We start from the raw sequence: 16941 nt of genomic DNA, 5'->3' as shown, positions 1-16941 counted from the left end.
GTAAGGTCATTCAACAATTCTGTAGAAAACAAGGAGAATGCATATCCCAAATCTACTGGCAGCTTTTCCCATTCTCAAACAATCCCTTGTTCAGATGCACAGCCACAGAAGTTCAAAGGTCACTGGCGTCTTTGTATTCAGTTCCATGGTAGTTAACAAACAAACTTTTGTTCCCATTCCTTCAGTGAAATGGGCTGCAATAACTGCACTGATTGAACTTTTACATCTGAGGCCCACATAAGCATTACTCAATTGAAGGGCCATAGTATTTCATTTATACTTCAAGCATAAATTATTAAATCTCTTTTGTGAAATAAGATAATTTGTTTACCTGGGCATAAAGGATTTATAATTCTAGTCAATCACAAACATCACTGGCACAAATACTATTATTATTTATCATAATTATCATACTTCATATAACATTGTTTTGAAAAGCTTCCGTTGACTTTGTTTTTCTGGGTTTTTCTCATCCTTGTTTGTCCTTCTCTATTTTAAATCATACATGATAAAAAGTGAAGAAATGTGCCATGAGTTTTAATACAGAGTTATAAATCTAAAACTTCTTTCTTAAAATGTGATAACAAATATACCTAAATATCTCTGCCGGTCATGGTGGTACACACTTATAATCCCAGCACTTTTGGAGGCTGAGGCAAGAGGATCCCTTGAGGCCAGGAGTTTGATATCAGCCTGGACAGCATAGTGAGACCCCTTCCCTACAAAAAAAAATGTTTTAATTAGCAGGACCTGGTGGCACATGCCTATAGGCCTAGCTACCCTGGAGGCTGAGCCCAGGGGATGGCCTGAGCCCAAAGTTTGAGGCTGCAGTGAGCTATGATCATACCACTGCACTCTAGCCCAGATACAAGAGTGAGACCCTATCTCAAAAAAAAAAAAAAAAAAAAAATTCAACTATTTTAAAAAAGAAAATAACCTAAAAAATCAGCTTCTCATTCCATAACTGATAGACATCTTAGTATGAAAATGTAGAATACAACTAATATTACCTTTATTTATACACTTTAATAACTGTTTAAGCATTAAAAAAATAAGCATTTAATTGTTTAACCTATCTACTTTAAGGAATCCATTTTTTAAATAAATTCTTACTACTTCCATGTGCTAAAAGTAACCTCCAAAATCTGTTCTAGCACAACAAAATACTATTATAGCTGAGTAATTAACCAAAAAAGAATCACTCTCAAAAACTTAACCAATAAGGAATCCAAAACATGGTAACATAAACATCTGAAATAAATTTTTTAGCATCTAAGCTTCAAAATCCTACATAAACACAAACCAGGTAAATCATGATGCTGAAAGGACTTTGCAAATACAAAGACAAAGTTTCCTCCAAACAGGAAGCTTTTACATAATTATTATTAAATAAAGCAAATGCTTCCAGAAAGCTGAAAATATTACTCCAAATGTACTCAGCCACCAACAGGGTGCTAAACACCACCTTCCTCAGGAAAAAAAATGGGTTAAATCTCATATTTTTTTATGTTAATGAGCTTAGAGAGAAATTCAGCTGAAAGAAGCAAAAAGGAAAATAAAGATCATATAACAAACATCACTGGAATCCAGAAATATTGTTGAAACTAAACACAAGGTGGCTCTGGATTGGGTTAAATAAAAGAAAAAAGGTCTATTATTCTGAAACCAGTACTTAGTAAAATTTTTTTTAATTTTTTAATTAAAAAATAAGAAAAAAGAAAAAGAGTCAAAAGGTAAAAAAAAAAGTTATTCCAGATTTTGTTGCATAAAATTCAGTACAGAAATATTTTCAAACCACTGGTGCCTTTATGGATTAATCTGACCAAGAATTGTTTTTCTGCTTTTAATAAAATCCATAACCCTGAAACAGTAAGAATATCATAATATTTTAATATCACTAACCTAGCTAAGACTAATCAGAAAGATTTTCTCAAACTTTTCTCCTGTTTCAGACTTCCCTTCCTACTTTTCAAGAGGTCAGCCTATGACAGAACAGTCCCGGTTACATGAAGTCAGTTCTTTACATTAGGAAGCCTGACCCCAATTTTTATTAGACAGAAATGTTAAAAGAAACAAAGCCAATAAAAACCAAGCATTTGTTTCTTTTTCTACCTCTCTCCTATGTTAAGCAACAGGGTACTGAGGAATTCACCAGAAAGTTTTCAGGTAATACTTTTAAGCAAATAAATGTATGAAAACTGTTCCTACCAGGAGCAAAGAGTTGAAAAAGCAATCTGTTCTATTAATCAAAGTAATTTTGACTTTAAACATGTTACTAAGTGATTCCCAGAATATTAATGATTCTTTTAAAAGGCAACCTTAAATATATTAGAATCTTATTTGGCAATTAAATCCAATAGTATACAGAAATCCCTTTTGTTTTTATAACAAGAAAAAAATATTCAAATTCTGATGATTTTTGTAACTAAACGTATAGATGTTTATGTTCAGCCATAAACATCTATAATTATAATTTATCACCATTAATAAAGATGGAGTTCTATATAAACAAGGAAATAATGTCTGCCCTTCACACACCAATTGAGAAAATATGGAAATCTGACAAAATGCTCACAAGCAATATTTACTTATGAAAGAATGAACTAGGCATGCAAAAATAGTAAAATAAACCTCACAAACTATTGAATTTTCAATTTCTAAAAAAGTTTATACTATGTTATCTTCAAATCATTCTAGCTCTATGATTTTTTTTAATTCCTAACAACATGAGTGGCATAAAGGAAGCCTTTACCTTTTATCCCATACAAAACCACTTCCTTCCAATAGGTAGGTAGTAAATACCTACTGAATTAAGGTAGACATATTAGTTTAACCCAACTTATAAGTAAAGTGCTGTAAAATATGACTAAAGCTACTATTTCAAAACAGTTTTACATGCTTTGGGGAAGTTTTGGGAACATTAAGTCAAAATGTATCCCAAGAAGAGAGGACAGTGAAACAGATACATGGGAATCTGTTTTCCCAAGTGAGTCAACAGCAAAGTCAATTATTGTGTACTACTCTACATATACCAAAAAAAAAAGCGGGGGAGGGTATAAAAGAAGTCAAACAAAACCAAAAATAAAATAGTTTACAATACTTGTCTTATATATATCCTAAATAGAAATATTTCTTACTATAGCTAAATTTAAAATATTACCCAGATATACCAATTTTTAAACATATGAGGCTCTAAAAACTTACTTTTAATTCCATTGCACAGCAATTAGATAATGGTTACAGCTTTAAAAAAAATACAGAACATTCCATAATACATAAATTCATGAGACATTCCAGAAGAAAAAATAACTACAAAAAAAGATAGTGTTTGTTTCTTGAAGACCTTATTTTCAGAAAGCTGAAACCCAAAATTACTATCTTCCATTACAAAGTTTAACAAATGTTGCTGACATGCTTATATTAAGATTAATCTCAAAGAACAAAATTCTTACTTTAAAATCAACTACAATAATTGTAGAAGACTGCAACACACAGATCCTCACAACCCTAAAAGCTCCTTCATTTTACTGTACCAAATATAAATTACTTTGGGTTTTAAAAAATGCTTTTTAAGAATATGTTAATACTGTGTATCAGTCACACCTCAATGTCAATCACCTCATCTATAAAATTATTATGAGTTTTCATAAACATGGTCAAAAGATTTTCCACAGGGGTGCCAAGACTATTTGATTGGGAAAGGACAGTCTTTAACAAATGGTGCTGGGAAAACTGGATATCCACATACAAAAAGTGAAATTGGACCCTTATCTTATAACATATACAAAAATAAACTCAAAAGTAGATTATTGATCTAAACATAAGAGCTAAAACTATAAAACACTCTTAGAGGAAAATAGAGGAAAACCTTTATAACATTGGATTTGGCAATGATTTCTTGGATATGACATCAAAAGCATAGGCAACTACAGGAAAGATAAACTGAATTACATTAAAGGTAAAATTTTTATGTATCAAAGGAAGCTATCAACAGAGTGAAAAGGCAATCCACAGAATGAGAGAAAGTATGTGAAATCACGTATCTGATAAGTGATTGATATCTAGAATATATAAAGAACTCCTACAACTCAACAACAACAGAAAACAGGGAACTTCTAACATTACTACAATAACTAAATATAACACTAATCTAGGGAAGAGAGCTATCAAAATGGGTAAGACACAGAATCAAGTTTTAAGATGATGGATCAACTGGTTGAATTTCATAAAAATAATTCCATGTAATAGGAATTAAATGTAAAGTTGAATATTTAGGTTAAAAAATAACAAAACAGGGAGACAATGTAATGGAATTGGGGATAGAAAAGCTCTAAAAATGTAATTGCCTACAAGCACTAAATGAACCAATGACAATAAACTGTCCAAAAAAAGTACAGGGAACACAATTTGGGTTAATAGACAGACTATACCAAAATAAGTCAGAACAGAGTTCTAGTTTCATCTGGCCTACTTGAGTGAGAATTTGTAGCTAGGTAAGTGACTTAACTTGGATCTATTATTTCTTCATTAATAAGAAGAACACAAAATCTACTTCAGGAGTCCTTAAACTGCACCCCGCTGAGGACATTTATCAGGCCCGAAGGGTGTTTTTGCCACCGCTGCCTGTCCTGCTTAGCAGCCATCTCGTCCAGGGCCCAAAGTGCACATGTGTGGACTGTGCGCCACACTCTCCAATGGCCCTCCAACAGTCCGAGGGACAGTGAACTGGCCCCCTCTTTAAAAAGTTTGAGGACCACTGATCTACTTTGACACCTCTGACACTGTCAGGTGGACCAAAAGACATTTATTAAAAAATGCTCTTAAAGCTGTATGTTAAACACCTGATACTGATAGTATACTAGTACTGGTACAGGCACCCTGAGATAAACAGGACATGCTGCTGGAGCCCAAAGGTGATCAGCCTAGTTAGCTCTTGCCTCTCTGCCCCTGATAATCCTGAGAACTAAGGAAATCGGTATTTCTGGCCCATCTGTAACACACTCAGAGCACTACCTGGCACACCAGTTAGGAAGATCTAACTAAAATATAATGTTTAATTTGTGGCACTCTTACAGGGAAGTAATATCTTCCACAATAATGAACTCTGGCAAATGGGACCAAGTCCAGAGTCTGACATGGATAGAACAGTATTGCCTTGGACCTAAGCAATGGGGACCATTGCCCTGTGCCTCAAGCTTTGGAGGACCATGTACTGGCCCTTCCTCTAGCCACACCCCTGACCTGGCCAGTTGTTCTCAAGGCCTAAATGATGTGCCCATCAGCAGCCTACATGCCACAGCCCTCATCTTGACCAAGGTCCCTGAATTTCTCACCTGTTTCCAAAGTCTACTCAGGCCCCTTCCCTGAGTTGGTTCTCCCAAGGGCAGATGACCCCACCACCAGTATTTATACCCCAGACCAAGAGATGCTCAAAGAGCTGCTGTTTGAAGGGCATATGGGGACATATGGGCTGGAGTGTCCACATAGGTGCATGTGCAAAGTCCCTTGGGCAAGTAACCCAGAGAATAAAACAGGATCTTGGGTTAGAGGCTGGCTCTTTACACTTTACCATGTTCTAGAAATAAATTCAAAGGATATGAATTCTCTATTTGACTCTAATATGTCATTATAAAGTTTTGTTAACGTAGGCAATGGGACATTTTTTAATCAGTTAGCTTGATTTATAACTTGTAAATTTTTAGACATGTGGCATATGAACCTTGTCTTAATCCATTTATGTTGCTATAAAGAATACCTGAGGTCAGGTAATTTATAAGAAAAAGGGTTTATTTGGCTTGCAACTCTGCTAGCTGGAAGACTGGGCATCTGGTTAAAGCCTCAGGCTGCTTCAACTCATGACAGAAAACAAAGGATGCCAGCATGTGCAGAGATCACATAGTGAAAGGAAGCAAGGGGGGGCAGGAGGTACCAGGCTCTTTTTAACCACCAGCTCTCATGGGAACTAACAGGACCAGAACGCACTCATCTCCCCCTCCTAGGGAGGTTATCAATCTACTCAAGAGGGCTCCAGCCCCATGACCCAAACACCTCCCATTAGGGCCCACCTCCAAAACTGGGAATCAAATTCAACAAGAAGTTTGGAGGGGTCAAAGATCCAAACCACTGCAGACCACCATTTGTATTCTTGCCCAAAGTCCCAAAAATGTTAGGGATGGGCCTGGAAAAGGATCTAAAAGCCTTGTTATATGAGGAACAGTTAAAGAAAATGAGTGCATTTAGCCTTGAAAGATAAATGTCTGGTGGGAAGATAAAAAAAACAGCCATTTTTCACATGACAGCTGGAGAACTATCAACTGAAAAATAAAGCATATCTGTGTGGTATTGGAAATGCAGGGAGGAACATTCCAATTTAGTAGAATGAGGAATTTTTTTTAGCAATAAGAACTCCTTATAAAGTTGGTCCGTTGTGTGAATAACTGAGTTTTCAGACACTGAAAATACAGAAGCAGAGGGTAGGTAATCACCTCCCAAGGATAATGTGGAAGGAATTCCAATATAGGGAAAGGTAGACAGGTCTCTCTAGAGACATATATAAGTACAACATGTAGCTCTGTATCATTCTATATGCAGAGAGACAGGCAAAGTAAAAGCTACACCCTAAAGTAACCTTTCTTTCTTAAAAAGTTCCTGTCAGCTCTTTGCTCATTTGTGCCTCACAAACATAAGGATGAATTCCTCCATTCTATAAAATTAATTATGAAATCAAAGACTGAAGCAGTATTGTCTCAAGGGATATTTTTTCCACCCTCCAGCAAATCATAACCTTTCTTATTGCTCCCAGTGGGATTCTGTGACTCATCGTCATCACTGAAAACCTTGTTCCTCCATTCCTACAATAGACTCTAGCACCTCTCTGTCAGCAACAAATATTTATTAAGTAGGAATACTAGGGCTACAGCAGGTATCTAGATAGACTCCTTGCCCCTCAAGTAGCTTATGGAGAGGAAGATTAAAAATTAAAAATATAAGCAGGCCGGGCGCGGTGGCTCACGCCTGTAATCCTAGCTCTCTGGGAGGCTGAAGCGGGAGGATTGCTCAAGGTCAGGAGTTCAAAACCAGCCTGAGCAAGAGCGAGACCCCGTCTCTACCATAAATAGAAAGAAATTTATTGGCCAACTGATATATATAAAAAATTAGCCGGGCATGGTGGCGCATGCCTGTAGTCCCAGCTACTCGGGAGGCTGAGGCAGGAGGATCGCTCGAGCCCAGGAGTTTGAGGTTGCTGTGAGCTAGGCTGACGCCACGGCACTCACTCTAGCCTGGGCGACGAACCGAGACTCTGTCTCAAAAAAAAAATAAAAATAAAAAAAATATATATATAAGCAAATAAATAATAAAACAATATGAAAAAGATAAAATGAGGGCCAGGCATGGTGGTTCATGCCTGTGATCCCAGCTTTGGGAGGCTGAGGTGGGAAGATCACTTGAGCCCAGGAGTTCAAGGCTTCAATGACCTATGACTGTGCCACTGAACTCTGTGCCACTGAACTCTGGGTAACACAGTGAGACACTGTCTCACTCATAAATAAACATAAAATAGAATGATGTAAAAGAGAGAGACAGAAATGTTGCACGTATACAGGTAATCACAAAGGCCTCTTGGGGAGGAAGAAGGCAACCATGCAAAAAATCTGAAAGAATGACATTACAGGCAAAAGGAACAGCAATCACAAACCCCTGAGAAAGTATGTGCTTACCTTATTCAAGGATAAAAAAGAATGCCACACACTACACATCTATTAGAATAGCCAAAATCTAAAACACTGACACCACCAAATGCTGACAAGGACATGAGGCAACAGAAACTCTCACTCATTGCTGGTGGGAATGAAAAATGATACAGCCACTTGGGAAGGCAGTTTGGCAGTTTCTTGCTAAACACATTCTTACCAGATGATCCTGCAATCACATACCTTGGTATTTACTCATGAACTGAAAACTATGTCCAAAAAATAAAACAAAACCTGCACATGCTTATTTACACCAGCTTTATTCACAATTGCCAAAACTTGGAAGCAACTGTGTACATCCAGACAATGGAATATTACTCAGCACTAAAAAGAAATGATCAAGCCATGAAAAGACATGGAAGAAACTTCAATGCATATCCTAAGTGAAAGAAGCCAATCTGAAAAGGCTACATACTGCATGATTCCAATTACATGGTATTCTGGAAAAGGTAAATAATGGAGACAGTAAAAAGAGAAGTGGTTGCCAGGGGTTGGGGAAGGGAAGGGTCAATATGCAGAGCACAGAGGATTTTAAGGGCAGTGAAATTACTCTGTATAATACTATAATGTGAATTCATGTCACTATAAATTTGCCCAAACATGTAGTATGTGTAACACCAAGAGTGAATCTTTTTTTTTCTCAGAGCAGGTGGGAAAAATGAGTGAATTCTAAAGTAACCTATGGACTCTGGGTGATAATGATGTGTCAATGGAGGTTCACCAACTATAACAAATGGACCACTCTGGTGCAGGATGTTTATAATGGGGGAAGCTTTGTATGTGTGGAGCCAGGGGGTATATGGGAAATCACTGCACCTTTGCCTCAGTTTTGCTATGAACCTAAAAATAAAATCTACTTAAAAAAAAAAAAAGAACATCACTGTGGCTGCAGCCCAGTGAGCAAAGGAGAGAATACAGGAAGATGAGGTGGGAGGAGAAACCAGGAGCCAGATCACGCACTTTAGATGCTTAGCAGCATCCCTGGCCTCTGCTCACCAGATGCCAGTAGTAACTTCTCCCAACTTGTAACAATCAAAAATGTCTCCAGACATCCCCTAAGGGCAAAATCTCCCCTAGTTAAAAAGCACTGAGATGGGGCTTCAATAGTGGCCAAGATAAAGGTTTTGTTTCCATAATATTTTAAATTTTAGTTGTAGCATTAAACATATTGGAAAGCCAGTAAACAGGAGAGTACTATGACCTGATTAACATTTAACATTACTTTGGCTCCTACCTATGAGGAGATTGAAGGGAAGGACAGAGACAAAGGTAGAGGCAGGGAAGTCTGTTGACAGTTTGCCAGAAGAGAAAGGCTACTTAGCATAGGTTTTTAACAGTGAAAAAACTGAGATGTAGCCAGGTCCAGTTTATATTCTGAAGGTGGAGCTTACCTGACTTAACATGAGATGGGGAGGGAAAACAAAATCATGCATGATTCCAGGGGTTCTGACCTGTACAAGTAGTTGATGATGGTGCCACCAACTAAGACAGTGAAGATTTGGGGGAGGGAGAGGAAAGAGTAAATGAAAGGAAAAGTAATTCACAGTCCTGCTTTGTTTATGCTATCTCTGAGGCATCCACTGGACATCCTTGTAGAGGCATGGAGTTGATAAGCATAGAGCTCAAGGAAAAAAAAAATCAGTACTAGAAGTTAAGAATTTGAGCATCATCAGCATATAAATGATATTTGAAACCATAAAAATGGGTTTTCACATGAGAACCCAGAGACATTCCAAATTTTCAAGGTGTGTGGGACAGGTAGAAATAAACTGGCAAAAGAACATGAAAGGTCAAAAAGAACGGCTAAGAGGTCAGAAGGCAGAGCTGGCCAATGTGAAATGCTGGTGAGAAGTCAGTAATATGTAGACACTGAACTGACCACTAGCTTTGGCAAGATGCAGGTCATCAAAAGAGAGAATCAGTGGTGACAAAGAAGAGACAGTGAATATAAACAACTCTTAAAAATTTCTGCTATAAAAGGAAACAAAAATCTTGGGCTGAAGGGGATCCCAAGGTGGAAGAAAAGGTGGCTGAAGAGGGCTGATTTATTCAGTTAAGGTATTAGTAGCTCAAACAATAGAATTGTATTCCTAATCATGCAGAGATATATGAGTAGTCCAAGGCTAGTAAGTGGCTCTGCTCCACAAGATCCTATAGGGACCCATAGAACTTATCCATCTCCCGCTAAGATGTTGCACTCACCTGCAAGGTCAAATAATATGCCCCAGCAGTGTGTTAACATCCTATGTTCTCATCTGCAAAAAGAGGGAAAGAGGAATCAGAAAGCAATTGGCTTCCTCTACAGTTATGACCCAGAAATCGCACACACCACTTCTGTTCACATCCATTTAGCCAGAATTTAGTCATGTGGCCGCACCTACCTGTAAAAAAGGCTTGGAAATGCAATCTCTAGCTGGGCCACCATGTACCCAGATAAAACCTGAAGGTCCTATTACTAAAATAGAGTCACTGAGAATGGCATCTGGTGGACAACTGGTTACCACAGCTGCAAATAACAAAAAACACATATACCTCAAGGCATACAAGAGATGCCTCAATAAAGAGAGAATGATAATTTAGGAAAGAAAGTAACTACAAGAATGAAGGACTTAAGGCAAGAAGGAATGAGATCCAAGACACAAATTTTACCTCAGGAACAGGATTACTTTTGTTTCTTACAACTTCTTGCATGTTTGACTTTTCAGAAGAAAAGTTATCCCTTAAATACATTTCTAGTAAATTAAAGTAACCTTTTCCTTCCACATGGTAAATCAAACAATCATGCAAAATGAGTATAAAAATCTGCCCTTGACTGAGCAGTTCTTACTTGGGTTGTCTACTGGCACGTTGATTCAGAGCTACTGCTTTTGACAAAGGAAGAATGACCAAAATTCAGAGCTGGAGAGCATCTACAAGGCTCATTTTCCATATGTTCAAGGTCACAAGGCCACAAAGTACCCTCTCCAATAATACCTCCCAAGTCTTCAAACTGCCAGATCATGCCTCTGTCTCCTGGACTACAGTTTTATAATATTATTTCTCATAATATAGTTTATCTTCCTAATGAAATGAATACCTCCTGAGGGCAGAGACTCAATGACACCTTCTTTCATATCTATCTTCCACTGCATCCAGCATGGCACAAGATACACAGATGTGGCCTGGCACAATGGCTCACACCTGTAATCCTAACACTCTGGGAGGCCAAGGCGGGAGGATCACTTGAGCTCAGGAGTTCAAAACCAGCCTTAGCAAGAGGGAGACCCCATCTCTAATAAAAACAGAAAAACTTAGCTGTGTGTGGTGTCAAGAGCCTGTAGTCCCAGCTACTCAGGAGGCTGAGGTGGAAGGATCCCTTGAGCCCAGGACTTTGAGGTTACTGTGAGCTGGGCTGACACCACAGCACTCTAGCCAGGGCAACAGAGCAAGACTGTCTCAAAAAAAAAAAAAAAAAAAAAAAAGACACACAGATGTACTCAATGGATACTTCTTAATTCACTGATTCAGAGAGATTTGGCTTCCCTCATCCCACTGGTGACAGGATTGCTATTGAATCTGGAGGACTACTAGATACAAAGCAATGAGTAAGGCATGCTAGGCTCTCCTTGAGCAGGTCAATGGAAACTGAGCAAGTGCAAGATAATGGTCCCTACTTAAAAAAATCAGAAAATCATAGAATTTTGAAGCAAGAAGGTACCTTAGAGGCCTCCAGTGTGACCCCTCATTTTATATGAGGAAAATGACATTCAAAGAGATTAATTACTTATCCAAAGTCGCAGCCAGTTAACAGCAGACCAAGACAAATACCCAAGTCCTCTGACTCCATATTCAAAACTCCTTACCCTGTTAAAAGTTACTTCACTTTTCTGTGTTTAACATACTGGGTAATTACTGATGTCACATAACAAATTCTTCCAAACTACTGAAAATGCTACTCATATTAAGAGTCTTTCCATCACATAGTTCTCCAATGAAAAGAACAGAATTACTGTTTCCATCCTACAGACAAGGTAATAAAAACAGTGCAAAAGATCACAAGATCATAAGACTGAACTTCATATAACAAAGATTTTACTATTTTAGGGTAAACTGACAAAATTATCTACGTTTGACTTCTCTCCCAGAGTAACATGCCTATCTTACCTAATGCCTATCTTTCCATAATGGATGGCTCACATGTGCTTTTCCTCTCAATGTTTTCTATCTCCACAGCCTCCAATATTAATGTATATTATAATCCATAGTATAAAAAAGGTAGTAAATAGGTATGTGGCTATAAGCCAAATAAGTGGATATTACTGAAAAACAGAATTTTACTTCCACTCTGAATATTCAAGTTTATGCCTCTCTTGTGAGAAATTTAACCAAGCACTTCCTTTTACCTGTCCTAAAACAATCTCCTTTAAATACCAGGGAAAGCCTCCTTGTCCAGGTATACTGAGAAATTATTAACACATATTTTTATCAAATCCTTACATCTTACTACCTCGGGAACTATTCCTGCTCAATCTTCATCTCTCCAGATAGGAAATCTCTAGGTTTGTCTGTTTTTTAACCTCAAGAGACAATCCTGTCCCATCCTCATAGTGAGTCTTCCTTAGGTCTCTACTTTTTTTGAAGTGCTACAATTACAACCCTTCAGTTTCCCAGCTCCTGCTGCTCAAAGGTTTTATTGAAGGGCCCTTCTGCCTAAACCTCACTGTTCCACCAAGGACAGTGAAGGAACATTAATGTCCTCCCATATCTCATCATCCCACTGCACTGGAGTATCATCCAAGGCCATGAAACTGCAGTTTGTAGAACTGCAACAGCCACAATGACCCCAATTCTATTTTGTTTAACTCAGAACAATGGCCTTGTTTTATTTGCTCACTTTTAGTTTGTGATTAACATTAAATAAACCAGCATTTGAAATTGAGAGGCACACAAAACACCTCAACTGTAAGATAATTTAAACCAAATACTTCAAAAAGCAGCTTAACATCAAAGTCTCTAGATAGTAAAGTAGGTCTATCTTTAGAAAAAAATTATTTCAACTCTGAGGAAGATGTTATAGAGCCATTAAGGCAAATCATAAGGAATACGTAGAGTATAATATACATATGGGGAAAGTTATCTAACCCTGGCCTAATTAAAGCAAGTTTATCTCATGCGTCTCTCTCTCAAAAAAAAAAAAAAAAAGCCAGTAGCAAAACAGAAGTGGTATTTATTAATAAATCCAATTTGCAAACATAAGAACATTAACCAGGAAATTATTAAGAACCAGGAACTATAAAAACTAGAGCAGAAGTGTCTCTCCACCCATCTTAATTACCTGAAGTAAACAGGTGATTAATAAAAATACACTATAACATACAGGAAATTTCTCAAGTGTTTCCCATTATCGGCTGTTAACTAAACTTAGTTTCAGTAAAGGAGAAAATGTTATAACAAGTAGCATAAGAATCAGAACAACTCTATAATCTGGGGGCAAAAGTAATAATATTTTAGACATATTTTTACACTAGAATTTATAACCATCATCCATCACTTACTGAGTGCTTACTATATGTCAGATATTGTATTAAGCTTTGACATGTATCATTTCATTTAATCCTCATTACAACCTTCAAAGGTACATATTATTGATATTTCCTGGTTACAAAGGAGGTATCTGAGGCACCAAAATATTAATTAGTTTGTCCAGGATCAGAGTTTATAAATATCAAAGCTGATATTTGAACTCAAATCTATCCAGATGCAAAGCAAAAATTAGTATCTCTCCAGGAGTCTTAACCTTACAATGGTTATGATGAAATAACGCTTGTCCTACTGAAAGCAAAAAATATTAAGTCCTAAATCAGGGTTTAGCAAACGTTTTCTGCCAAGAACAAGACAGTAAATACTTTAGGCTTTGCAAGCCATACTGTCTCTGTCAAAAGTACTCAACTCTGCTGTTGTACTGGTAAAGCAGCCATAGACAACACGTAAATGAACACGTGAGTATGTTGCAAATAAAACTGTATTTAGGGACACTGACATTTGAGTTTCATATAATTTGCATATGTCATAAAATTTTACTATTCTTTTGATTTTTTTCAACCATTTAAAAATTTAGAAATCATTCTTAACTCATGGGCCATTCAAAACCAGCCTGCATACCAGATATGGCCTGTGGGCTATAGTTTGCCAACCCATCCTAAACAATGCAAATATAAAATATTTTTTACTAAGCAGTTACTCCTATAAATCCTAATTTGTAACCTCTTTTAGTATTTTGAACTGATAATTTAAAGAAGCTCAAAGTCTCAATAAACTTAATCTGTCCCAGAATAATTGAAAATTCCAAAGAGTCTAAAACTGCAAGGACTACACATGATTTCCTAAAAAATAAGACAGAATCAAAAAATTTTGCAACTAGAAGAGACCTAACACATTCTCATTCCTTACCACATTTTTCAAATTGCTGTTCATATATTTAACAGCAGGCCAGGCCAGTATGCCAGGCAAAATAGGTTGTAATTAATACTAAGTTTACATGTAATAACAGTAATACCTTACATATATAAAATCAAGTTTTACAAAGCATTTTCACATCGTTCCTATCATCTGATCCTTCACAGCAATTCTGTAAGACAATTCAAGCCTTCTCAACCCCATTTTATTTATTTATTTATTTATTTTTGAGACAGTCTCATTTTGTTGCCCAGGCTAGTGTGAGTGCTGTGGCGTCAGCCTAGCTCACAGCAACCTCAAACTCCTGGACTCAAGCAATCCTCCTGCCTCAGCCTCCCAAGTAGCTGCGTCTACAGGCATGCGCCACCATGCTCAGCTAATTTTTTCTCTATATATATTAGTTGGCCAATTAATTTCTTTCTATTTGTAGTAGAGACAGGGTCTCCCTCTTGCTCAGGCTGGTTTTGAACTCCTGACCTCGAAAAATCCACCTGCCTCAGCCTCCCAGAGTGCTAGGATTACAGGTGTGAGCCACCAAGCCCCACCTCAACCTCATTTTAGAAACAAGGGAAACAAGGTCAGAAATGTAAATAACTCACCCAAGGAAGGTACAATACCTATTAAGTGGCAGACCTGCAACTACCTCCTGACTTCAAGTCCTTGCTGCCTCTTGACTACTTCCATGGACATCAGAATTCACATTTATGTGTTAAATCCTAAAAATTCTCAACAATATTAGTCTTAGTTTTTAAAAATACAACTATGTTCAGTTCATTTCATTTTTCCTTACCACAGTCTTCTGAAGAAAACACTTAGTAGCTCTTGACATTTAGTAAATGTACCTACAGTCAACAGTGCATCTGTATATACTGTGCAGATGATACACTCAGGTCAGCCTGGGAAGGGAAAGCACTGTTGAATAAGTCATCTTATTCAAGAAATTCAAGAAAGAACAAGCAACAACAATAAAAAAAAAAAAAACACCTTTTATATAGCACCTAAAAGAGAGAGAAAGAGAGAACAAACAAGAGAAAGAAGTGGAAATGAATATATTGCCATTAAAGCCTCAACCTAACTTCACAAAAGCTTCTGGTGTTAGGAAAACGATGTGGGGGAGGGGGGGCAAAAACAAAGGGAACATAACTACTGGAATTCAAACCAACATCAAAGGCTCTAATGACAGTTGAGCCTGCCTTGCTAGTTTTTAGTCTCTCCCTAGAAAACAACACAGTTATATAACCGAAAAAGGTTCTTCCAACAAACACTTCTTCTCTGTCCCACTTTGGTCTCTCCTCTCCCACTACTTCATGCTGTCACCCACCTCGATGTGCAGGATCATACAGAAAACTGGGCTTCCACCCTAGCTGTGGCAGGACAAGTCTCTGTCCAAAGTGCTGCTTTATTCCCTGGACTGCTATAGGGACCATGGTACGAAGATAACTGGCTTAAGCACATTTCCAACCTGACACCATTACAGATACTGGTCCTATAAAGCAAAATCATATATTTTAGGGATGAAATCAGAGCTCAGACATTCCTGGAAATGGAAATCACAGCATCATAATACCTCATCTTCACCAATATCCCTATTGAAAAGAAAACGCCCTAGTGAGTACTTAAACTTTGAGGTCATGTTGCAGCATCAATTAAAGCTTCTATTTCCTTCACATTCAGGTCCAAGCAACATAGATCGATTCCGAGTTAGACTTCAATTTACTCAGTAAGGAGAAATATATTATTGAATCACAACCATCAATACTCAAAAATATTACAACAAATCCAATTACGGATTCAAACTAGCACATGCTGTAGACTCCAAGAGCCACTGTACTCCTGCACCATTTGCTTTTTCTTCTTCCAACAGAAATACAAATGCAGACAATGTTTACCAAACGCAACCAATGTATCAGAAGTTATTCTCATTCAGACTGACCTAAAATATCTAAATCTGTGCCAAACAAAACTCTGAAAGAATGGGAAATAAAAGAGATGCTGACAACAATGCTACCGCCCAGCTGCCAGCTATCCATGTAGCATCACACAGTAAGTGCCCCAAGCATTTTAAAAGCAGATTGCAATTCTGCATCCAGATCAAAATTGTAATTACCCAAATACTATTTCCTAAAAGATGACTATTAAACTGCATCCCAAGCACCCTGCCGTGGGTCTCCTCCTCCCCTACACCTTCAAGTTTCAGCAACAGAAGGTGAGGCTATAAAGGGCCCAAGGCAGGCTAAAGCTAAGAATAAGGTCTGACTTTCTCTCCCAGTTTCTTGTGCGCTGCTTAAGAGAATCTTTAACATAAACATTTAATCAAGAAAAAAAATGAGAAAGGCACGATAACGAGGTGGCAGGGGAGCAAGAGGGAAAAAAGGCACTAAGTCACCACTGTCGTCCAACATGCAGCGGCAACTTCAGCCAACTAGAAAGGAGAGGGAAAACTCGGCGGAGCACGGCGCAGAGGCATCCCCTCCCGCCCCGCACTCCGGTGGGCGGGCCGCGGCGGCCCCGCGGGCGGCGGAGGGAGCGCTCCCGCCGAGGCTCCTGGGCGCCGTGTCCCCAGAGCCCCCACTCGGCCATCCCCGGAGCCGCGGCTCGACCGCAGCCTCGGCTGAGCGACTGCAGCAGGCCAGAAACCCGCCGCGACGCCGGCCGCCGAGGCCGCGGGAGGCGCGACGCCGCGCGGGAGGCGAGGCCCGCAGCGCCGCCCGCCGCGGGAGGCCGGGAGATGAGCCCGGGGGCGGCGGGAGCCCGC

General features: G+C 38.4%; 1 protein-coding gene across 4 annotated transcripts in view; it reads right to left on the bottom strand.

Moving 5' to 3' along the window:
* ARHGAP32 (Rho GTPase activating protein 32) overlaps nucleotides 1-16680 on the bottom strand; it is a 319968-nt gene extending 303288 nt beyond the window's left edge. For 2 of the 4 annotated variants that reach the window (XM_076002670.1, XM_076002671.1), the window contains exon 1: nucleotides 594-16680. In XM_076002670.1, the coding sequence (XP_075858785.1) occupies nucleotides 594-762 (169 nt within the window). In that variant the 5' untranslated portion in view covers nucleotides 763-16680. The remainder of the gene's footprint in view (nucleotides 1-593) is intronic. The other 2 variants (XM_020286787.2, XM_020286792.2) reach the window with 1 other exon arrangement.
* Nucleotides 16681-16941: the final 261 nt, after the last annotated feature.

The sequence above is a fragment of the Microcebus murinus genome, chromosome 4 (genome assembly GCF_040939455.1).
Source record: "Microcebus murinus isolate Inina chromosome 4, M.murinus_Inina_mat1.0, whole genome shotgun sequence".
NCBI lineage: Eukaryota > Metazoa > Chordata > Mammalia > Primates > Cheirogaleidae > Microcebus > Microcebus murinus.
The sequence above is the reverse complement of the archived record's forward strand: the minus strand, read 5'-3'. Positions and strand labels throughout refer to the sequence as shown.